Genomic DNA, 23,768 nt, shown 5'->3' with positions numbered 1-23,768 from the left:
TCTTCACAGTCTCTCTGAAGAGAAAGAACCAGGATTTATTGTCTTCATTTCCCAAATGTCTAAACTGAGTTTCAACAAGTAGAACTTTAGTGTTAAGTTTTGGTTTTCTATCATAATAATTTCTGATATGACACTCCTTCCAGGTCTTCTCCCATCCTCTCCCTGGGAATTTAACTCTTCTCCTTTGTAATAAGGAAATATAGTTAAGCAAAAATATGAAATATAGTGGCCCTGTCTGCCAATGTATATACCATTCAGCTCTAGCAATCCCCTCTCCCACTATGCCTAGTCTCTTTTTGCAGTACTAGCACATGTGAAAGAGAATAAAAACATAAATTCTTTGAGAACTGAACTTGATCAGCTTTTGTAGCTCTCACCTAGCATAGAAACTTACAGGACAATACTATTAATAAATATTTGTTGAACTAAATTGAATGTTGAAAAGTGATTTCAAAAGCAATTTTCCTTGGGAGAGTCAAAGAGCTCTCTCAACAACCCAGAGAATTCCCTGCTATCATTCAGAGAAAAGATGACTTGTTTATTGTTATGATTACTCTTAGAGATGACTGCATTTTTGTATCATTCTGGCTAGGAATGATGTTTGTACTTTGGGAAGAGGGTCCTGGGGAAATGGTCCTGGAAGTTGCCATGTTTCCTTGGAGAAATTAAGCCATAATTGGGTAAATTCTAGTTAGATTCTTAAGATTCCTAGTAGATTCTGAACAATCATGATATTGGTACAGGTTTTATGACCTCTGCGGTATCTGGTTATTCTGACCAGGGTAACTTCTTCAACCTACCAAACTGCATGGGACTAGGAACATTTGAAGGGATTTGGGTATTACCAGAATTCAGTGGGAAATCCTCACAGGAAGAGAACTATAATTCTAAGATGCCCAATCAAAATTTTAGTCAACTCTCCTTTTCCTCTTACATATATACATGGCTGTGTGTGTGTGTGTGTGTGTGTGTGTTAAAAGGAAGAGTGAGCTGTAGGGAGAGGTTGCAAAGAAGTAGATTCAAACTCAGTATAAGAAAACAGTGAGGAGGGAAAAAAATAGTGGAAAGGGCATTAAATTAGTAAGCAGATGACTTGGGGTTGAATTCTAGGTCTTCTGTGATTTGAGGCTAGCCACTTAACCTTTTGGGATCTCAGTCTTTTCACCTGTAAAATGAATATCTTCCAGTTCTAATTCCATGACCTTTGCAAAACTTTCTAACAATGAAAACTACCGAAGTTGAATGAATACCTTAGGATTTAATACATTTTTTTTTTTTTTTAATCATTGGAGTTTTTCAAGCAGACTGAATGACTGAATTGTCAAGGAAGTTGTTGGGGCAATCTTACTCAGGTAGGGATTGTCAAATCATTATACAAAACTATAAAGGATTTTAGAGATTATCTTCCCACATTTACAGATAACAAAATAGAAGCCCAGAGTAGTAATCAAGGTCAGCATTTTGAACTCAGATCTCATGACTCAAAATCCAGTTATCTTTCCAACCACAATGGGTTGACTGGATACTCTATGTCTCTTCAGTTCTGAAAAGTTGATTCTGTAATTTAGGTCTCCTAACACAAAATAGATTTAGAGCATAATGGAATGGGTCTCTGGGTAAAGCTTGCTCTTAAGACAGAGGATGATGCTTTGAGACAGTTCCACAGCAATAACAGGGTTCTACATAGATCAGACAACACTAACAACTCATCCTAACCTAACTAACCTATATGGAGTACAAGAGTTTAAGAAGATGCTTTTCCATTGTAAAGCAGACTGATGACCTTCAAGACCACCTTGTCCAGTCCTTTAATGGGTTAACTGAGATCCTGAGGGTATACACGGGGAATTCTAGAACAGTTAAATTTTAAATAAATTAGCTACATTCCCTTTCTACTTGCTGACCTTGAGCAAATGGAAATCAAGTTACTTCTTCAAGCACACCAAAGACCCTCATCTTTGACAATCTTTTTGATTTTCCTTTCCAAGGTTATCCCTGTTTTTCCCTCCTTTCTTTAGATATAGAACAAACACAAGCTTGTTGTAGTTTTTGTGAATGAAGAAGTCGAACGTTGCCTTTAATAGTTTTTCCTTATTGCAAAATTTGCTTTTTTTTTTTTTTTTTTTTTTTTTAGCATCAGTCATTTTGGCCTTTGTTGTGTCGACAACTTGCCCTGTTAGAGGCTCTGTGCTGTTATTATCAGTTTGTTTATCATTGGATTTATTTCTTCTATAAGCAAATGTGTTCACAACATTCCATCAGAGAATCTTCCTAATTGTCACATAAATGTCATCTTATGTAAATTGAACATTTATCCTCAGGAAGGAGGTTTAAGACATAAACAACTTTCAGTCTAAGAGACTGCCCTTCCCATCGCAGTTCACAAATCTTTCCTCGCGTCCTCCAAGGGAAGGGAGTTCTTTTCCAATTACTGGATCATCTTGAGGTGTAGCCAAAAGGGGAAGCAAAGAAAGTTGTGTTTTGGTGTCCGGAGAGGCTCGGAGCCTCCGCGCTGGGGGCGGGGAAGCATTCCCATCTCCACGCAGTGGGTGTGAGCTGGGATGGAAGGGGTGGGAGTGGGACGCAGGAACAGGTTGTGGGGCCCAGCGGCCCCCATTAATAACTGTTCTTCCAGAGGGAAGGCAGGCTCGCAGGCCGGCAAGGGTGGGTGTGGCTAGGCAGATACTGGAAGCGCCACGGCTTTCATCCGCAAACAGACTGGCAGGCGAACAGCCCGGGGAGCTCTTCTAGAAAACAGCCAGCGCCTGAAGTGCATTGTTTGTGCACTACAAGGTCAAGTCTGGAAGCAGAGAAGGTGGCTCTGGAGAGAAGGAGGGAAACAGGAGTCGGGGGAGGGAAAAAGGAGAGGGGGGGGGGGCGGGAGACGGGACAGGGACGTCCAGTTTCCATTTAAAGAGCACACACTTAGAAGTTGCTTTTTTTTTTAACCCTTTACGGGACTCGGGTTGGGGGTTGGGGAGAAGTGGAATGGAGTGAGCAAAGGGGCGGGGTCACACAAGGGCAACCGAAGCTGGGGCTAGGGTGAGATAAATCCCTCCCCACCCCCACCCACCTCCCGCCCTCCGGATGTGAAGCTGGGGAACCGCAGCCAAGGGGGCTCCCCTACCCAATCCGGGCGCCCTCTCCTCTTTTCTTCAAGTGCCCCCCCCCCGGATTTCTCTCACCCCTCCCACAAGAAGCTGATGTGGGGGGCTCGGGAAGAAGCGCCCCCTCTGCGCTCTCTGGTGGCCGCCGCCTCTTGTTGTGGATTTCAGCGGCCTTTTTTAAAGCGCGGGGTTGCGGGTCCGGGGGCTTCCCGCGCCCGCCCACCGGGCGGGAAGGGGGGGAAATCCAGCCCAGCCCCAGTGCCCGGCGTGTGTCCCCTCCAGTCTGAGCTGTGCAAAGAAACGTATTTTTGACGCAGGAAGAAATGGCAAATTTTAAGTACGTCATTAATATGGCGCCAAAAGATTTTTTTAAGTATAAGCTTTTTTTTTTTTAAAGGTTGCGGGAAGGGAGGAGGGGGAGGGGCACCGCCCGGGCCGGGAGTTCTGCTGTGCGCGCGCGCGTGTCTGAAATAAAGTGCGTTGCTGGTGTGTATGTATGTGTTTGTGTGTATGTGTGTGCGTGCATGTATGTTAGTGAATATCATTGCGAAACTGACCTACAACTCGCCCAGAGTGCGATCTGTCCGTTTTTCCCGGCGGCAACGACGGAGGAGGAGGGAGGAAAGAGACCCGGGGAGACCCGTCAGCCCCACCGGGGGCCCGGGAGAGAGGGAGGGAACGGCCACATACACGCGCAACACAATACAGCACATACACACACTCCCAGAGATGGGGTTGTGCTACCTGGACTCGCAACAACCCTGGAGGGCGAGGTGGGGGGTAGGAGGCGGGGGGAGGAGGAAAATTAAGAAAGAAGATCTGAGTGAATAAGGGGGGGAAAGTGGCTACTCCCCTTTCCTCCCCCAACACTTTTTTTTTTTTCTAGAGATCACAAGGAAGTCTTGGTTTAAAAAGAAACAGAAACATACACAGGGGTGGTGAATTGCGCAGAGCGAAGCTATCGCAGTTGGAAGCAATTTTTTGGGGGGGGATTCGCATCTATGGAGTTACTTTGTGTCTACTCCTAAGACTGGAGAAGGCATTTGAGAAACCAGCGGAGTACGGTCCCCAGCTGTGTTTGGGGGGTCTTGCCGACTGGTTTTATTTTATTTTTTTATTTTTGCAATAAGTGGCTGATGATCTGCCTGCTGTCTCCGTGCCCCTTCCCCCAAGGTCTTTTAATTTCGGGAGCATCCCTTTCTCCCTCCCTCCCTGCCCTTTCCGTCCTCCTAACCTGAGGGGATATCAACTCCTGAGGACGCCTCCCCCGTAAGGTAAAACAGAACTGGAGCTGCTGTTGCTGCTGCTGCTGCCGCTGCTGCTGGTGAGCAGGGCTGGTGGGGATGGGGATGAATGGATGCGCGTCACAGCCATTCCAGGCTTTATTGTGGATTTATTTTATTTTTGCAGCAGATCTACTGTCCACTTCTCATTCCTCTCCTGCGGCTCTCCCTCTTCCCTGCCTCTCTCTCTGTCCTTGGGGATCATCTTTTCTTTTTCTCTTTTCTATCTTACCCTCTTTTTCTGTCCTCCATCTCATCTTTCTCCTCTAGTTTCATTCTCTCTCTTCACTCCCTTTACTCTCCTCTTTCCTAGTCTTCTCTCTCTCTCTCTCTCTCTCTCTCTCTCTCTCTCTCTCTCTCTCTCTCTCTCTCTCTCTCAGAAGGAAGCTGGTGCGAGGGGGCGGTGGGGATGCACAGCATAGCGAGGGAGAGATTGCGCATGTTGGTCAGTCCTGTTTTAAAGAGTACTGTACCGGGAGGCAGAGAGGGGAAGCATGTAAACAACAACTTTTAGAAGGGTGAGCGTTTAAAACCTTTCTTATTAATGACTGCGGCAAATCCACCCCGGGGGCCGAGCCAGGGGGCCGAGATGGGGTGTGGGGGGCTGTGCTGGGCCAGGGGCCGGGGGCGGTGCAGGCGGAGGCCAGGGGTTAGGGGGTGGTAAGGGGGAGATGGGCTTGGTAGATTACAACTTGGCCAGCAGGAGCAGGGTTCGAGCTGGAGCTGAGCTGAGGCTGGCTTTGGGCGGCAGAGCCAGGAGTCAGGGAGAGGAAGGTGTGCTGATGAGGCGGGAGGGCAAAAAAGCAAGCTGGAAGGCAAGAGCTGGCGGGAGAGATGGAGAAGGACAGGGAGGCGGGCTGCCTGTGCGGGAGTAGGTGGGGGTGGGGGTTCGAGGACCGCCGGACCTGACCCGAGTCTCATTTTGCTGATACGCAGCACGTCCTGGGCACTTGGGTGCTCGGCTTTGGCTGGTGCACATGACCCTCGGCTCACGTGCTGGGGGCTCTCGCGCCGCCCAGATACCTTTCCCCTCCGCTTTTTGCAGACTTCCCCCCCCACCCCCTCACATTATCTCATCCCCATTCCCTTTCCCACCCCAAGCCTGGGCCGGACCACTTTCCCGAGTGCTTGCACTCTGCACCCTGCGTCCTGGAAGCAGGAACTGGGGCGGGGGTGGGGGTGGGGTGCAGATTGAAGGGGAGGGAAGGGATCCTCGGTGCTCGGGGTGGGCGGCACTGCCCAGGTGAGCCGCTGGCGAGCGCTGGCGCCCCTGAGGAGGGGCTGCGGCCCGGAGTGGGGGCGGCGGTGTCCTGGGGTGACGCGCGCTGTCCTCCGCCTCCTGCCCCCCGGCAGCCGCGTGAGGGCCGGGCGGGCGCGAGGAGATAGGCTGGGAGTGCAGTGGAAATGTACCCGCGGCGGCGGCGGCGGCGGGCGTGCGCAGCAGAGCGGGCTGACTGTAGGGGGCGTGGCTGTTTACCTTCCTGCTAACTCACCGTTCGCATCCCGCTTCTCCGGGGGCGTCTCCCCCTGCCTCATTCCCCTACCCGCCGCATCTCTCCAAGTTCCTGCCTCCTGAGAAAGATGGAGTGGTGGAGGCGCGGCCTGGGAGGCAGAGACTTCTCCTCTTCCCTTCCTCCCAACCCTCCCCCCCAAAAAAAGAGATGACAGAGAATTAGGATCCTGGGGAAATCCCACTTGATGTAAACCCAATCCCACACCCACCTCGCTGCGGCAGTGTCATTCTCCTCTAGTCTAGTCTTCCTGCAGTTGCGTCTTTTAGATTTCACTTCTCCTTCCATTTCTTCCCTTCTTTTCCTTCCTTCCTCCCTCTCTCCCTTCCTTCCTCCCTCCGACGAGCAGAGGGTTTGCCGTTTTTCAGAGTCTGATGGTCTCGCCTAGTAGCCCCGATTCTCTTCTGGCCCTCCCTATTCCCCAAATGCATTAACGTCCTCTCAACTACCCCCGGTCATTCCGCCCGCAGCCGCAGGATTGGTGCTTGTGGCAAGCGGGGCCATTGCTATGCCTTCGCAAACAAGGAGCCAATATTGTGTCTCATGTGGTGTCTCCTCGCCCTCCTCTCCCCCACCCCAAGCCTCCTCTCATCCCTCGAGCAGTCTGCTCACCGAGGGAAGGGAATGTCTCGGAGACGGGAAGAAACAGTCCTGTGAAACATGCCTTCTTAGGGTTCACTGCTTCCCACTGGCTCTAGAGACAACCCTCCTCCTCCACCCTGTCCCTGGGGTCTCTCCAGGATAGTCAGTAAAACACTCTTTTCCTCTGATTACCCCTTTAGGAGACCCAACCTCTCTCCCCCTCCCCCCTTCTGCCTATCACTGGGCAGCCAACTCTTTTTGAAGGTGTTGTTAGGTGTCTTGCCTCCTCCCTTCCTCCCCTCCCCACCTCCCCCTCCCTGGCATAGCATTATGTCCCTCTCTCTGCCTTCCTGAGGCTCGCTCTCTCCGTTTTTGACCAAGGACCGACCCACCTTCCCTCCACAGCCTTCTGTACCTTCTCCCCTCTTCTTTCCTACTGAACTCCCTTCTTGCACAGAACCTCCTCCTGACTCCTGTGGGCTGAATCATGCCAGCTTGTTCTCCCATTCCCTTCCTCTAGGGGCAAGCTGGAGGCATCATAGATGTAGCTTGTGCACTTTTTAAAAGATTGGCAAAGGGCCCCATACCTTGGTGCATGTTTTTGTAACGCTTGTTGGTTGGTCCATGAGGGACTAAAATGCTTGCTTTAGACTTTAAAGGAGGAGGAAAGGGGAATAACCTCCCGCCTTTCATATCTCCCTCATTCTACTTTATTCTCTAGCAAAAACAAAACAAAAAGTCGTTCTGCCCGAGTTTGGAGACTGGGTCTTGAACTCCTTTGAACTTTTATCTAGGCTCTTAGTTGAGGAGAAACTTTCTACTTTTTTGTAGATAGGAAGTTTACCTTCTAGAAGCTATTTTAAGAAATTTAGTTATTTGTCAGAAACCCAGATTAAGGGATCCTCTCATCCCTTAAGGATGCAGTGAGGGGGGCACTCACAAGATGACTGGCCCTGAACAGGGTATGGGGACTTAACCCTGTGGCCCCAGATCCACTCTACTGACAAGTAAGCCAACCCCTTTGAAAATGAGGGACTATTTCCCAGAAGTTGACTGAGGTTCTGCCTCAGGCTGCAGTAAACTTGCTAGAAAAGGAAGGAGTCATATTTTTGTTAAATAGTGATTGCTCTTCACTGCTGGGATTCAGTTTCCCTTTCTCTGAAGCTGCTTTCAGGTTAATGTTTGAAAACTGGAGTCTGACTAGTAGTCCTGGATAAATAGCCACAGGCAAGGCAATGAGATTAACCCCCCCTGGCTGGTAATATTCCCAGTAGGACAGTTGGCTGAAGTTCTCAGGTGTAAAGACTGCCAATTTGGCCTGTTTAGTTTGTTCCTAAGATACTTAGGGTAAGAAGTTTCCTCCACTTTAGCCTTAGTTAGCATTCAGATGTAGTATATAACCTGGGTTATGACATTTCAGGTTTGGGTTTGTGGGGGGAAACTAGATAGCTCAGAATAAAAATAAATAAATGGCAAGGAAAATCAATGAATGTAAAACTCCTTCTGGGAGAGGATAGAAATGTGTGAGTGCTACCATTTAGATTAAAGGCAGCAAAAAGAGACTTTGAGGTCAGGATGTAAGTAAACTGACCCAGAATGAAAGGACCATCTAGTCTTATTCATCATCATCAGTGAACATGTATTAATCCCTTGCAATATTTTAGGCATTGTACTAAGTACTGAGGATTCAAAAAGAAAAAAAGAATTCTTATTTAACATATCTGGTCATCCATTCTTTGCCTAAAGACCACCAGTAAGAGGCAAGCCCTCTTCTTGAAGTAGCCCATTTTTAACCTATTTATACCTCATTATACCATTGTGTCCATCCATTTGTTAGGAAAAATCTTCCTCACATGATGCCCCTATTTACTACTTTTAGTCTGCCCTCAGATTAAGTGCAGAACAAGAGTAATACTGGATGCTCTCTCTCTTCATTTTTCAGATAAAGAAAATGGGGACCAGAGAAAGGAAAGGATGTGTTCAAAGACACACATACAGCTAGTGATAGAACCAGAATGGCCTTACCTACCAACTCCACTTATTGAGAAAGTTTGTATTTAAAAGAAAAACACCTTTTGTTTTACTTGGGTTAATTTGGGGTATTTCAATTGCTCCAATTATTACTGCTGTTTTGAGTTTCTACTGCAAATGTCTCCAAAAGGGAAGCACTTGTTTTGGTCTCTGAGACATGCAATAATAAATGTTTGTTTTGAGGATGTTTGGCTGTGGTTTCTGTTGGCACTTAGGCAAAGTAGGTGATGTTTGGGCCTAGCACAGACCAAATGTTCCCAGAATATTTTTCTCATCCCAAGAGCCTTTTTTTCCTTTTGTGATTTTTCTGAATAAATGGGCAGGAAGTGGCATTGTCACAAATTGTACCTAAGAACAGAAGCACAAATTGAACCTGAGAAAAAGCAAGGTGGCATTTGGTAACTGGTATTGGTGTCAATTAATAACAGACCCAGACACATTCATATGCCCTCCCTACTTGCCATTAATTATGCTAACATCTAGACTTAAGGTATTGACTTCTCTCTCCCTGTGTGTTTCTGTTTTGATATTTAGTAGTTACCAATGTTTAAGAACTCCACTTTGTCTTAGGACCTCTTAAAATGCTGCTCTTACTCTTTTGAGAATCTGACTGGGACCCAGAGCATATAAACTGATTCCACAGGGTAAAGGTCTTGAACCGGGCCTAGAATCCATTTCCCTCACAATTCTAAGACTACTAATTCCATTGTCTGGGTCTTTCCAAACCAACTGATTTCCCTATAGCCGCAGAAATAGTTACATACCTGTCATCACTCTTTCAAAGCCTCGTTGACAGTATTCAGCATCTATTATGCATTCATTGACTAGGTGCTACTTTGATTCTCCATTCTACTTTATTCAACTATCTCTGTTTACCGGGGGACTGGATCTTACTATTCTTGTGCCAAACCAGTCCAGGGAAAAGCAATGATTATTTCTTTTGTATTAGTAGTGAGTTATCAGTTTCTATCTATAAACATCTTATAGTTTTGGTATACACTTACTTCTCTATCACTAGAGAATAGTGTCTAGGATGTGTCCAAAGAGTCATATAGTTGGTCAACAAGCATTTAATTAAGTGATTACTATGTGTCAGACCCTATTCACTGGAAATTCCAAGAGAGGCAACAAGTAGTCCATGTTCTTGATGAGCTTACAATTTAGAAATGATTGTGTATAAATTAGATATTTAGAGAATAAATTGGAGAAAAATCACAGAAAGAAGGTGTCAGCATTAAAGAGAACTGAGAAGAGTTGTGAGCTAACTAGTATTTATATAGTGCTTTAAAATTTTCAAAGTACTTTACAAATATTCATTCCTGGGAAGTAGATTCTATAATTATCCTCATTTTGTAGATGGAGAAACTGAGGGAGGAAAAAATTATATTGCCAGAGTCACACAGGTAGTATCTGAGAATAGATCTGAACTCAGATTTTTCTATCTCCAGATCAAGCTCTCTATCAAGCACCATGCTACCTGGCTGCCTGTGTGTGTGTGCATACATATATATATATCACACACATAGAGGAAGGGACCCATAGACAGAATGTGAGTTCTTAGAGATTCAGGGACTGTTTTGTTTTTATGTACTTCTAGTATTTTAACACAGTACCTGGCGTGTGGTAAGTGCTTACTTGTTTGACTGTTATTGCCTCTGGAGGCAGTGTCCCATCCATGAAATCTTGAAGCTAGATATCTTCTTGTTAGAATATTGTAGAACATTCCTACTGATCAAGTACAGTTGGACTATCTTTTAGCTATTTCCTTCCAACTCTAAGATTCTGTGATTCTGTGAAGTTGGACACTAGAAAATATGTAAAGTGCAGGATCATATATTACACTCTAAAAGAAAACAAATGTCAAACTTTCAGCTAAATGAATGACAAAATTACAAGATATTCTTTTAAAGAAGAGTTACCATGTTCAAGGAATTAAAATACAGTAAACATACTTCACAGTAAAATCGTGCTGAAAGGAATTGAACCTGTCATTGATGAATATCTGATTCCTTCAGAATCTTAACTTGATATATTAGATGTGGAAAGAGCCTAAGAGTCAGAAAGACGTACTTTTAAGTCCTGTCTGCAACACTGTTCTTTGACCTTGAGCTTAACTTCTCAGGTTGTCAGGAAGATTTCTTAAGACTCAGAGTCTTATATGCCAGTAGTTACGTGTCATATATAGTGACTTATTGTATTAGAAATTCTAGTGCACCACTAATAAAATGTTAGATCCAGTCCAAAAGCATGCTAGCTCATGATGAATAAGTCTACTCACCCTTTCACCAGTGTCAAACATGCTTACATATTGCTTGCCTTGGGATCCTCTAAAGTTAGAAGAACTGAGATTTTTCCCTTGTAAGGAAAACTGACAGGTGGCTGTATTAATAGAGGCAGTTTCCAGATTCAGGAAGGTGCTAATCCTGCCGTTCTCGGTCTCAGACCACATCTGGAGTATTGTATCTGGATCTGGGTGCCAAACTTTAGGAAAAAAATTGACAAGCAAGAGTGCTTCCAGAGATGAGTGAAAAAGATAGTGAAAATACTGAAGACCTGTGCCATATGGGGATCACTTGAAGGAAATGGGGTTTTATTGAGGAGGGAGTGGAGAACTTAATCATTGTCTTCAGGTATTTGAAGGGCAGGTGTGTCAGAGAGGGTGTTTTCATTTGTTCTGTATTGTAGTTGGTCCTGTGGACCAAAATCAGAAATAGTAAATGAAAGTTGAAGAAAGGCTGATTTTGAAATGTATAAGGAAATGTCTCCTAATAGAGTTATTCAGAAGTGAAATGAACTGCTTGTGAATGGAATGAGTGCCTCCCCACTGGAGGACTTCACGGGAGACTGTATGACCACTTATTGGAAATATTGGAGGGAAAATTCTGTCCAGTATGGGATTGGCCTAGATGACTTCTGAAGTCTCCTCAAACTGAGTTTATAAGACTGCCAGGTAGTCCACGTTTATTTCCTAAACTCCAATGACACTAAGGAGCAGAGATTGTTCAAAGAGCCCTTAGTTGAGGAAGACTACTTAAATGGGACTTTGCTTGTTGTCTTCAGAGTGTTGTGTCAGAAAGCCAAATAACTTCATTTTGGCCTTGATCCAAGAGGGATGGAAACACCTGCTGAGTTGGGCTCAACTCTGGTCTGTTACTACTTAAGGAGATTTGGGGATGTAATGCCTCCTACTTTTCCTATGTGGGCTTTAAGAGACTTTAAGCAGGATTAAATGACCTGTGGCTTGAAAGTTACCAGTTACCTTGAGAATGCACTTTTTCCTATCTGGGTATTTTTCCTATCCTAATAGCAGATAGAAAAGAAGCTTTCTTACCTGTTTTGTAAGTTGAGTCTGAAATGGGGAGTGGGGGAAGGGAGAAGGGAGAAGGGAGTAGGATAAACCAGGAGAATCTTCAGCAAAGGCTAAAAAGATAGAGACAGGAGCAAGAGATGTTCAGAGACACTGTTTTATAACTGTTTGTTTACTAAACCATTTTTCTAAATTGCAATTATTGTCTCCAGGAAGACATTAGAGTTAATGAGGCATATGAAAGATTGGGGTCTCTGACCCCTATCTTAAAGTGGTTTAAAAATGTACAGATCTTATTTTCTGTATAATTCCATCCTTCCTATCATATAAGATGTCCTGGAACAGGTTTGCCCAGGCAAAATAGCATTAAATTGTATTAGCATCATGGTATGGTCAGGGAGAGGCCTTTGTTTTCTTTTTTAAAAGATTGTGTTTGGAATTGAAGATTATTTTCTTAAGTGGCTTTATTTTAAAAAGAAAGTCAGACATTGCTCCAAATTTCATGGAAGGCATCTGACCCGCACCCTGTCCCATAGGGAAGAAAAAGGGAAGTCTGAATTTAGGGTCATTTTAATATGTTAAGGAAGGGGCGCACCAACCACAACCTGGTGTTAACATCTAAGGTCTGAAAGGCTTACAGTTAGTCCAGTCTACTGGAGGGTGTTCATGATTATGTTTGTGGATAGGTGTTTGAGTTTATTTGGGGAAAGGCCTTTAAAAGGGGCTGGGAGTTGGGCCACTGATGGCAACTGTAAACATTTTAGAAAAACCGAAGTCCACAAAGGGGGCTCCAGCTAAGATGGGCAGCCTATGGTGGCCATGACTATTCTGACTGCCAAGAAAACATCTGCCTCCAAATTGTAGCCCTGTTACTTAGCTGATATTGATAATTAGCCAAGAACTTGACCAAATAAAAGTAAATAGAAAATATTTGGAAGCCTGCTACAGAAATGTGGCAAGATCCATGAAAACAAGAGGAGATTCAGACCTGCTCCTCATATCCCTGCTGTGGCCCCTTCTCTTGGACCAGGTAGGGAGCCCATAGTGAGCCACCAAGGGTAGAGAGACTACTTTGGGGTATTGCTGAAGGGGATGCAGGAAACAGCATAACTCAGCACTTTTCAGTATGCCACTGAACTCAAATGGAAATATGGATATTCTGTAGTGCTGCTGACAGTGTCAGGCAGGAAAAACCTACACTTTCAAAACTGAGATATAGGATCATAATTCTAGAGCTAGAAGAGATGTCAGAGGTCATTTAGTCCAGTCTCTACATTTTATAGATGAATAAAATGAGATTCAAGAAAGCCCAGAATTACCTATATTCTGAAAATTAGTGAGTGCTAGAACTAGAGTTCTAGAGCTAGTGTACCCATGTCCTGAGACTTGAGATCCATAAGTACATCTATTACACCAGGAATTAAGTTCAATTTTATAAAAATGAAGAAAGTGAAGTCCTGAGAAGGAAGGACTAGGCAACATGATTAGTGAGTTCATGGCAGAAAGACCAGATCCCAACTTTCTAGGTACTCAGGGCAGGTAGCTCAGAACTTTCTTTGCATTCTGTATTATAGAAAAAGGAATGCTCTATGCAGCAGGGGTTACAGGGCAACTTATACTAGTGTGCTTGTATATTTCTCACTTTGAAGGATTCTTAAAAGTCCAGTAGGCAGAAATATTTATTTCTATCTCCACATAATTATGTGTGTACATTTAAATCTAATGAAATCTATCAACACCTTATGCCAGGCACTCTTATGTCCTTGTGATAAAAAGACAAAGATGAAATAGTCCTTGTAGTTAAATATAGATGGATAGTGGTAGGAATAGGACCTGCGATTTTCCTTAATAGCAAGAACTTTCAGGTGAAGAAATACCATCTACCTACTTAAATCAGCCGCTTCTCAGTAACTTACAGTTTTAGAGCTGCCTGGCGCACTGAGAAGTTAATTGACTTCCCTAGGGAGTACACTTCCCTATGTCCAAGGGGGACCGAGTTCCAAGCATAACTTGCGTTATATCACACAACATGCTACTTTTCATTGAGGCTTAGCCACAAACATGTAGACAGACTTTGCCCTATTAATGTTTGCCACTAAACAGGATTGTAGTTACTTCACATTATTAGAAGAAGAATAACAAATAATAACAAACTTGACTTACCAGGACAGCCTCAGCTGTCCAGCAAAGGCTTTCTATCAGTAAGAGACCTCTAACCAAAGCAGACACAAAACAGTTGGAGGAACTGGGAATTTCAGTTTGTAGGGGATAGAGGAAATAGAGCTGTCTGCCCACATCTCAAAGATTATGTGGAAAAAGGAAGAGACTCTCTAGCTTCAGAAGGGAGAACTATGACTAATGGATAGATGTCAAAGGGACGCAAAATATAGACTGGATAAAAGAATGAACTTTTTAATAGTTAGAGTTTTCTAGTAAAAGAATAGGCTGGTCATCACTTAGTTTTTCAGAGACTGCAAGATTCTGTTGGATTGTAGATTTTTGCATGGGAGATTGAATTAAAAGACTTTTGGGGTTCCTTTAGTGATTCTGTGAATTATTTGGGACTTTTCCCAAGAGTTACAGTTTCTGAAAGTTCAAAAACCTTCCTTTAAGATTTTCTCAAGCAATCTTTGATATCTAACTCTGTCTTCCAACAGAAAAGACTTAGTGAAAGAAAGGAGTTTGTCCAAGGACATTGGTAGCATAAAAGAATTTAGATTTGAACCACATCCTCTAATTCTTTATCCTTTTCCACTATATTATGAACAGTTCTCAAGCTTTATCCCTTTAGAGTAAAGCTTTAGTTCCTGTAAAAATGGGCTGAGACAGAGAGAGAGAGAGGGGAAGGACATCACAAATTTTCTAATATTTTTGTGTGATAGAGTTTATTAGGAGCTAATCCTTCAGTTCACATTTATTAATTACCTACTTCAGGCTGGACACTTTTCCATCACTGTATATACAGACCTCTCCTCCTCTTGCTAGTCATTCCCCTCAACTAGCTTACATTCTACTGGAGAGTAGATTTGGATGGGGGGAAGGAACTGGAGCCCCTGAGTGAGAGAATGGGAACATGAAGAGGGAAATGATCCTGTGTCATCCCAAGAGATGGACTATTTCTGTAACTTTATAGAATGAGCCCTTACGTTGTGAAAAGGTTTGATTTGTTGGAAAGATATTTGGAAAACTGTGTTCAAAGGGAAAACACTAGCAAAAAGGCCATCTTTCCAGCAAAGCCTAGTAATTATTTTAATTAAGTCACCACAAAATATGCTTTGTTTAATCGCCTTCATTTGGATAGCACATGTACTCTTGAGTGTTGCCCAAATACTTCAAAAATATCCAGTGGTTTCCCTGCTGGAAGGCAGAAGCCAGGTTAGGTACTGTGTAAATTGGGATGGGAGTATACAGATGATTTAATAACTATCTTGGAGTACCTGAAAGAGCATTTTTCAGAAGATAGTAGCCAAGTACTACTTCCTTTAAGGACAGAACAACAACAACAAAAAAAAAAAACCTTAGGGACCTGGGTTTAGGTAAACTGAATTTAGGTTAAATCTCTGGTCAAAGAGGCTTGAGACTGAGTAAAATTTTAGGAACTTAGAATCACAGAATCTTAGAATTGACAGGGACCTGAGAGACCGTCCCATACCTGAATAGTAATCCCCTAAAACATTATTCCTGAGGTCATGCAGCTTTTGAAGACCCCAGCAAAGGGCAGCTCACTGCCCTTCCCTTTAAAACCTGCCCTGATTGTTACAAGGATTTCCTCAGGTCTAGCCAAAACTCTGCCTCTCTAACACATCTATTCTTTGCTTCTTGTTTTTACCCTGGGCAGAGCAGAGCAACTTTATTTTTTCTTCTAAATAACAGCCCTTCATATATTTGAGGCTAGCTTATCACATTAGCTCCATGAGTTTTCCTCAGAGGTAGGAAAACAAGAGAGCAGTAGCATGAAAATATAAAGAGGAGAGAATTCAGAAGAGTGTGATTTAGCCATGTCAGATTCTACAGAGAGATCAAGAAGGATTGAGCTTGTGAAGAGGACATTGGATTTAGCAATTAAAGGAATGTTGTTAATTTTTGGAAAGGGAAGTTTCAGTTGAAAGGTGATGTTAGAAACCAGATCACTGAGGATTTAGAACTAACTGAGCAGAGAAAAATTGAGACTCCCAGGCTTTCTCTAGAACTTTAGCTGTGAAGTGGAGAGAGATGGGATGATAGCTAATAGGAATGTTAGGATCAAAGAAGAGTTTTTTCAGTTTGGTTTCAGTGGAGAAGGAAAGGAGCCAGTAGAGGGGGAAAGAGGATGGCTGTAAGAAGGTGTTGTAGAGGTAGAAACTGATAAAACTTGGCACTTGATTGGATATGAGTAGTAGAAGAGAAGTCAAAAATGTCTCATGTTCAACTTAGGTTACTGGAGGGATAATAGTGCTTCAACTAAATAGGGAAATTTGGCAGGGAGAGGGTTGTTAAGGGAAGCAGGAGAAGATGAAATTTACTTTGGACAAGCAGAGTTTGAGATATCTGTTAGGTAGCTGGTAACACAAGATTAGAGTAGAAGGAAGAAATTAGAGCAGAATATTTATCATCAGCATAGATATTATTTTGACAGAAAAGAGTTCAGGATATTATCTTGGGGGGTTGAGACAAAGAAGAAAGAGTCAAAAAGGATAAAAACCAAGAAAAATCAGTTGACAATAAAACCAGATGAGGAGAGAATACCTAGGAGAAGGGAGTACGTACTGTGTCAAAAACTGGAAAGCTAAATAGAATGAGTATTAAGAAAAGATCATGGGATGAACAATTAAGAGATTTTTGGTTGCCAGATTCAGCCCAGTGGTAGGATCAGAAGCCAGATGTGAGAGATTGAGAAGTGAATGAGAGGTGAGAAAATAGAAGCAAGGAATTTTTCAAGGACATTTGATGTGAAAGCCAGTCAAGGAGCAAAATGATAATTTTGATATTGCAGTTCAAATACAAATAATTATAAGCATATATTGCAGTTTTAATTAGAAATAAAGTTTTCATCCCATAATCTCTGTTTTCTTTGCTTTTGTTGGGGGGGGGGGGCAGAGAATGCACTTTGTTAACTGACACAGCTTGGTCCTTTGAGGTATTCTCAAATTACCAAGTCACAATGGAACTAAACAGGTGAAAATTTCTTCATTGCATTAGGATTTCTACTTAAACCTATTTATTACTCTTACTTTTTTTACATTTTTATATAGATATTTGAGGCAAGTGGCTTTATTGCCTTGTATTATCCTCTACCATTAATTATACTGCCCCTCTTCTCATGCCTTGTGCCAGTTTGTTAGTTTTATGTGAGATATTTTTTCCTTTCTTTCTTTTTTAGTTTAAAGCTCTTAATGAGATTGACAAAACTTCAGGCACATTTTTTTAAAACTAGCTCTTCTTAGGTATATACCCATGATTACCATATTTTAAGCCCTAGTTTAGAAAATCTAAAGTCTATTCTGAGATCCCATATTCTTAGCCAATTGTTCCCACCTCAGATGTTCTTTTCTCAAGTTCCTAATTTCAGTCAATAGTAGGAATAGGAATAGGGACTACACCTATGATTTCACTATTATTGCAAATTCTGGAGAGAGGAAACTTTCTACCAGTGCAGGCCTGTCTTGTCTATATTATATAGTCTTATAGAGTCAGAATTAGGGTTAAAGAGGTTAATTGACTTGCCTAGTCTCACACAGCACAGATAGTATGTGTCTAGAGGCAGGATTTGAACCTGGATTTTTCCTGGTTTCAAGCTCAAGTCTATCCATTTTGCCACCATTGTCTCTTATAATTGTACTACCAAACAAGGCAACATCGAAAAATCCAAAACTTTTTTTTTTAATAGCTTTTTATTTACAAGTCACATGCATGGGTAATTTTACAGCATTAACAGTTGCTCCCAGAGACCCCAAGAAAACCTCTACCAAGAACATTACATTTTTTTTTTTTTTTTTTTTTTTTTATTATAGCTTTTTATTCACAAGTTCTATGCATGGGTAATTTTACAGCATTAACAATTGCCAAACCTTTTGTTCCAATTTTTCCCCTCCTTCCCCCCATCCCCTCCCCCAGATGGCAGGTTGACCAATACATGTTAAGTATGTTAAAGTATAAATTAATTAAATACAATATAAGCATACATGTCCTAATAGTTATTTTGCTGTTCAAAAAGAATTGGACTTTGAAATAGTGTACAATTAGCCTGTGAAGGAAATCAAAAATGCAGGTGGACAAAAATATCAGGAATTGGGATTCATCACCTTAGCAATACTTTCTTGCTTACTTCTGGTGACATCATTTATTCTCACAGGAATCTCCAGCAATAGATAGGTTTGACAAGTCCTAGAAGGTGTTCTTATGTTCTTGGAAGACAATAATCTCCCTCTTGTTTATCTTAAAATGTGAGGCAGCCTCTTGGTAGTGAGTCATCTTTCACCACCCATACTCTCTTTCCTAATAGTACCCAAAAGGCCATATCATTCTTTAAAGAATAAGAAGCTACTTCCATTGAAGGCCCTGATCCCACCTTGGCAGAAAAAGCTTTAAATTTCTTACTTAGTTTGAAATAGTTCATTGAAGTCACTTTAAAACTCTGGCCTCGAAATCTCTCCTGTTTTTATTGAGACATCCCTTTATCTAGCTTGTCCCTAGACCATACCACATTCTTTCAGGGAACACATTTTCTCTTCTTCCTCTCTTCTTCCCACCTCTGGTCCTAGTAAATGTAATAAAAATTAACTCTATGGTTGTTTCTAAAAAAGGCCTCTTGTCCCATTTCCCATTCTTAGGTCTTTCCAAATCAAAACACCTTTCTCTGGATGATTTCTTATTAAAATCGAAACACCTTGTGGTCCTTTTTTATATGTATCCTATTGATTTGCATTGAGACTGAGACATTGTTAGTAATTTTTCTTGGTTGGGATCTTGTTCATTTACTCTCCAACCTCCTCATACAGATAAAATTCTGTCTCCTCTTGTCTCTTTGTTTCAGATCCCAAAGGAGAGAAGTCTTGTGACTGACCTTTCTGTGATAGGGACCAATTTGCACTTTAGGATCTTGTTTGTGTTAAGTTGGTACTGGTAGAAAGACAAAGCACATTTGCAAAATTCTCTTGGCCTCTTGTGCTTGCTGAGATCAAGATGCTCAGTCCTTTATCTTTTTATTAGTTCCTTTGGTTTACTATTGTGACTGGCTCCTGGGGCTCACTGTCTGGCTGCTGTGCTACCTACTCAAGTCACTAGAGACGCGTAAGAAAAGCCTCAGAATGTTTACAATAGGGCTTCCGGCTTTTTCTTTCTTTAGGCTTTTTAACTAGCTTTGAGCTTATTTTTGCCACCTCCTAATGTAAAGAAAAGTAAACAGCAACAGAGGCTGATTCAGAAGCAGAAATGCCTTTATATAATTATATTTATACACGTTCCTTCGGATTTCCAGATATCTCTTTGTATTTCCTTGGTTGTCTGTGAAGAAGTCACCTTTTTAATGAAGTATTTTTTGGTCAAATTAGTTTAGTGGTTAAACTTTCATGCTACTTGACATTAGGTCAAGGTAGATCCCAGCAGGGCCCATCAGCACTGTCTCATGTTGAGCCAGTATCTGCCTAATCATCTTTCAAGTGAGGTAGCCAGAAGGAGACCTTTCAGAATTCATGCATTAAAAGAACATCTGCACAATAGAAATGAACTGACTTTCCTTTGTTTTCCCTTGTGCCTCTTTTGAACCCCATTCTTCAATAAAATATAGCTCAAATACTCAGATGGATCTGTGATTCCATCCGATCATGGGATTTGAATATTTCCTTCCAAAATGCAGATCCACCACCCATCCAAGTTTCTCTATTCTGTGCCATTCTTGTACATGTCCTCCCATCTGTTTATTCATCCCAATGTGTAGGGGTTCCCACATGCTTTTTCTTGACATTAAGAAGATATGAAAGGATAATTGAGAGCAAACATTATTTCTTGCTTTTATCCTGTAACAGTCCTGCCTATTTCATTCTCTTTCTGATGACATCCATTACTTTCATAAGTAATTCTGTTTGTGATTGCTATGTACTCGTATCTTTCATTGTCTCCTCCAAGTGATCCTCATTTTCAGTTCGTATGAGGTAGTAGTGTTTCACGTGCTACTGTCATGCCAACCCCATTAAAAAGATGTATTTTTGTTTGGAATTCCCAAAAGAATGTTATAATTTTCCAAAGGCATTCTTCCTGGCCTTCTTCCTTTTAACTCTTTATCTCTCTCATTATTCAAGATATACATACTGAGGGGCAGCTCTTTAGTTTCTCTCTCCTGTTGCATATTATAGCCTGGGTAATAGGCATTTTTCATCCACTTTTCCCCTGGTGGATCATTACTATTGTGAATTTCTTTTCCAATATCATTTCATTGATGGTATTAAGCTAGTTCCCATTGAATCTTTGCACATTCCTAGTAAGTTGTAATAGTTTTTGTTAAATATTTGTTGAATGAATGGGTAAAGCAGTCTTTGATCATGTTATCACTGTTGGAAAGACCTCAATGGCCAACCTCTCTGCGTCATTGACAAAAGGACATCATGGTACCACTAAATCTCTTCCTTTGGTTCAGATTTAACCATGGGCTTAGCTTTCTTGGAGCCATTTCATGAAATTTGAATAGTTGTTCAGTGAACCCGAATTTGATTCCTGCTTGGAGATAACTTATTGTGTGGCTCTGGGAAAGACTTAATCTCTCTAGGCCTCAGTTTGGCTCATCTGAAAAATGGGAATGATATCTGGTTGTTATGAAGATCAATTGAGATTTTATATATATGTACATATATATTATTGTATTATATATGTTATATTACATTTGTATATATATACATACACACACACATACATACATACACAAACCTTAAAACACAAAAAATAATTCTAATTATTATAATTTCCTTTCCCAGGCCTAGAATCCCATGCTGGATTCCTTCCTGGGCCTTCACATATGTTAATGAATGAATAAAACTAGAAGAAAGAATACCTTTGTTATGTAAACAATTCCCTTCCTTTCCCAAGATAAAAGAACTCTCTTAAAGTTGCTTCCCTTCTCACTCCTCTACTTTGCAGCTGGACCTCCGTTTGCTTGTCTCCCCTGGGAGATAAGCTCATCAGGTACCCTCCTAAAGGTCTGCCACAAAACCTGGCCACACTGCTGCTGCTGTTCTATCCCGTTGGCTGGGTGGTTCAGAAAGTTTACAAGGCCACAGGTGGCTTCTTGTTCTGCCTAAGAAACCTAGCTCTGCATGCTTAAAGGAGTTCCCCACTTTTCTCTCCCTTCCTCTTCTGCCATCTAGGCTTCTGGTACGAGACTTCTCTCCGTCCCTACTAGATATTTCACCTGGATAAAATTCTGTATGGAAAGGAAATGAAGATGGGAAATGCTGGCCCTGCTCTGCTCACCCTTTAGCTTTAAATATTAGAACCAAAGCCTTCCCCCTTTCCTCTTGGGACTTGGGGGTGGAAGAATCATACATTTTGTTTTAAATGCCTGAGAGGTGAGTGTTTGTACTGGTGTTTGGGGGATGTGCTGATATCCAGAGATAACAGTGATTTGCTTCTGTAATGAGTTCCCTGAACAATAAATATAATGTTCAATTTCTTTTTGTTTCAGATGGAAGAAAAGAGGCGAAAATACTCCATCAGTAGTGATAACTCTGACACCACTGACAGTAAGACCTTTAATTCTAGGTTTTGAATATGATGTCGAAGCTATTCACCTTAAATTGGGGAGGCATTTGAATAATTACATTGTTGGGGGTGGAGGTGAAACTTCCCTAGCTGGGAGGTTACTTTGCTATAAATTATATCTGGACTTCAGTATTTTGGAGAAGTTTAAAAAACAATTGGTCTCTCTCCCCAGGGATCTGTTTAAAAGTTGATACTATGTTCTGGGTACCCAAGTTTAAGGGTAGAACACCTTGTAGGACCAGCATGTCTAAGCTTCCAGTAGGGAGAGTTGGGGAAGGGTATAAGTAAGGGAGGAAGGAATGAGGGGCTGGGGGGAGGGGCGGGGGGGGGGAGAATGAGGTGGAATCAGTAAGCATTTATTTAGCACCAACTCCATGCTAGAGAATTTAGATAGAATAGAAAAGTCCCCTTGTTCCCTCGAGCAATTTCATTCTATAGGGAGAGATGATGAGTATACATGGTGATTTTATAGAGGGAAAGGCACTAGCACTTGGAAGGAGAGAAAAGCAGGAAAAGACTTTATGGAGGAGGTTATGTTAAATTATGCTGACCTTTGGAGAAAACTAAAGATCATAGACTTTTCTGCACTCCAGAAAGTTATTTGGATTGAGTTAGGGAATGAATAGTTGATACAAATTCTGCAGTCCAAATCACTTAATAGATTCCTCTTTTAGATAGGTAGTATCACTAACAGAAAGGAATAAAAAACCCTTTCATTCACAGAAGAGAAAAACTGAGGCCTGATCAAACAATTATAGAACAAAAGCAGAGATAGTTTCATGTTGTCAAAAATAAGCCATTTTGGTATATTGTGCTAGATATTAGCTATCATAGGAGAATCCCATGAATAGTCTACAGTATTGGAAAACCTTTAAAATCACATGATAACAATAATTCTCTTTGACTTGTTTATTTATTTATTTATTAGGCTTCATCCTTGTAAAGTATCTACTGATTTACTCAGTTCTTACAATGGTAAAAGGTCAGGGACCTGCATTCTAGCCTTTAATCTTCCACACTATGTCTATAGCCTGAGACACTATAGCCTGATATGAAACTACTTAATTATTTATTTTGACCCTCACTAATCTCTTCTGTAAAATTAGGACTTAGCCTCTACACCTTCCAGCTCTAAAGGCAGGTATCAACATCCTTATTATTATACATGATGAAACAGGCTGAAAGTTAAAGTTCTTTGTCCAGGGTCATCTGAAGCAAGTGAGAGGGAGGACTAGAATTCATTGGAGCATCTAATGATGAACCCTTTACACGTCACCATTCATTTGAGTATACAGCTCACAGATGGCCTTGGTCTTGGAATTTGCTAGTCAAGAGAAATGTGTTTAGAGGAAGGCTTTGGGGCATTGTTATAAATAAATAAAAGATTGTACTTACGGAAGATGCATTCACCTGCAGGAAAGGATATCCCTGCTGTTCTCACTTTCTACTGAATTCAGTTAAAATTCTTCTTTTCCTCCCTATGATTAGACTGTTTCTTGAGTCCCTTTATTCCTGGCCCAGGTCAGCCAACAGATCAACAACTAGAAAAGTTTGGGGCCCAGGGGATAATAGGCAGGATATAAAAGCTCTAAAAGTCAAGTTAAGATTTTGATCTTGGGGGAGACCTAGAGCCCCTGGAGTTTAATGAGAAAAGGATAGGGGGAGTTGAAGTGACATTATTTGGATAGCTGAGTGGAGTATGGATTGGAGTGTGGAGAGACTGAACAGAGACCCAAACTGCAGTTTAATAAGATACTAAAAAATGTGAGAATAGAAGTCTGGGGAGAGGTCAGGGCTGGAGAAGTAGATTTGAGAATCATCAACAGAAAGATGATAATTAAATCCATGGAATCCATGTGAAGTGCCTATTGGATACAAAAAGTTGAAAAGGGAACATAGTCCCTGTTGAAGAGTTTACATTATAACAAGGAAAACACACTACACATACACACACACACACACAATTTGGAGAAACACAGTTTCCACTGGAGAGTGGGCTTCATGAAGGCAGAAGTCTGGCCTCGAAATGAGGGTTTGGGAGAATTTTTTCCAGATATGGGCAAGTTGCTTACAAAAAGGTGAAGAGGACTAAAGATTGTGGGAAGTAGTGAAACTATACAGATGGGTAATGGAAAAAGAGTGTTAGGAAAGTTTAGGTGGATAGGAGCCTACACTTTTTGCACAAGCTAGGCTTTATCTGCCGTTGTGCACTGGTCCT

At 41.9% G+C, this 23,768-nt stretch overlaps 1 protein-coding gene and 1 long non-coding RNA gene across 9 annotated transcripts in view; one reads left to right on the top strand and one right to left on the bottom strand.

The window, feature by feature from the left end:
* Positions 1-2,098: 2,098 nt before the first annotated feature.
* Positions 2,099-6,361, bottom strand: LOC111720812. The gene is made up of 2 exons (XR_004232069.1): positions 5,884-6,361; positions 2,099-2,821 (listed from the first exon to the last, which is right to left on the bottom strand). It is a non-coding gene; the product is annotated as an uncharacterized LOC111720812 (long non-coding RNA).
* Positions 2,650-23,768, top strand: part of JADE2 (jade family PHD finger 2) — a 197,526-nt gene continuing 176,407 nt past the window's right edge. For 2 of the 8 annotated variants that reach the window (XM_031953034.1, XM_031953040.1), the window contains exons 1-2: positions 3,984-4,431; positions 21,474-21,531. In XM_031953034.1, the coding sequence (XP_031808894.1) occupies positions 21,474-21,531 (58 nt within the window). In that variant the 5' untranslated portion in view covers positions 3,984-4,431. Of the gene's footprint in view, positions 2,794-3,983; positions 4,432-4,792; positions 4,909-5,062; positions 5,165-8,425; positions 8,533-21,156; positions 21,358-21,473; positions 21,532-23,768 lie in introns of those variants that run through there. The other 6 variants (XM_031953039.1, XM_031953033.1, XM_031953037.1 and 3 more) reach the window with 6 other exon arrangements.

Source organism: Sarcophilus harrisii, chromosome 2 (genome assembly GCF_902635505.1).
Source record: "Sarcophilus harrisii chromosome 2, mSarHar1.11, whole genome shotgun sequence".
NCBI classification, from domain to species: Eukaryota; Metazoa; Chordata; class Mammalia; order Dasyuromorphia; family Dasyuridae; genus Sarcophilus; species Sarcophilus harrisii.
The sequence above is the reverse complement of the archived record's forward strand: the minus strand, read 5'-3'. Positions and strand labels throughout refer to the sequence as shown.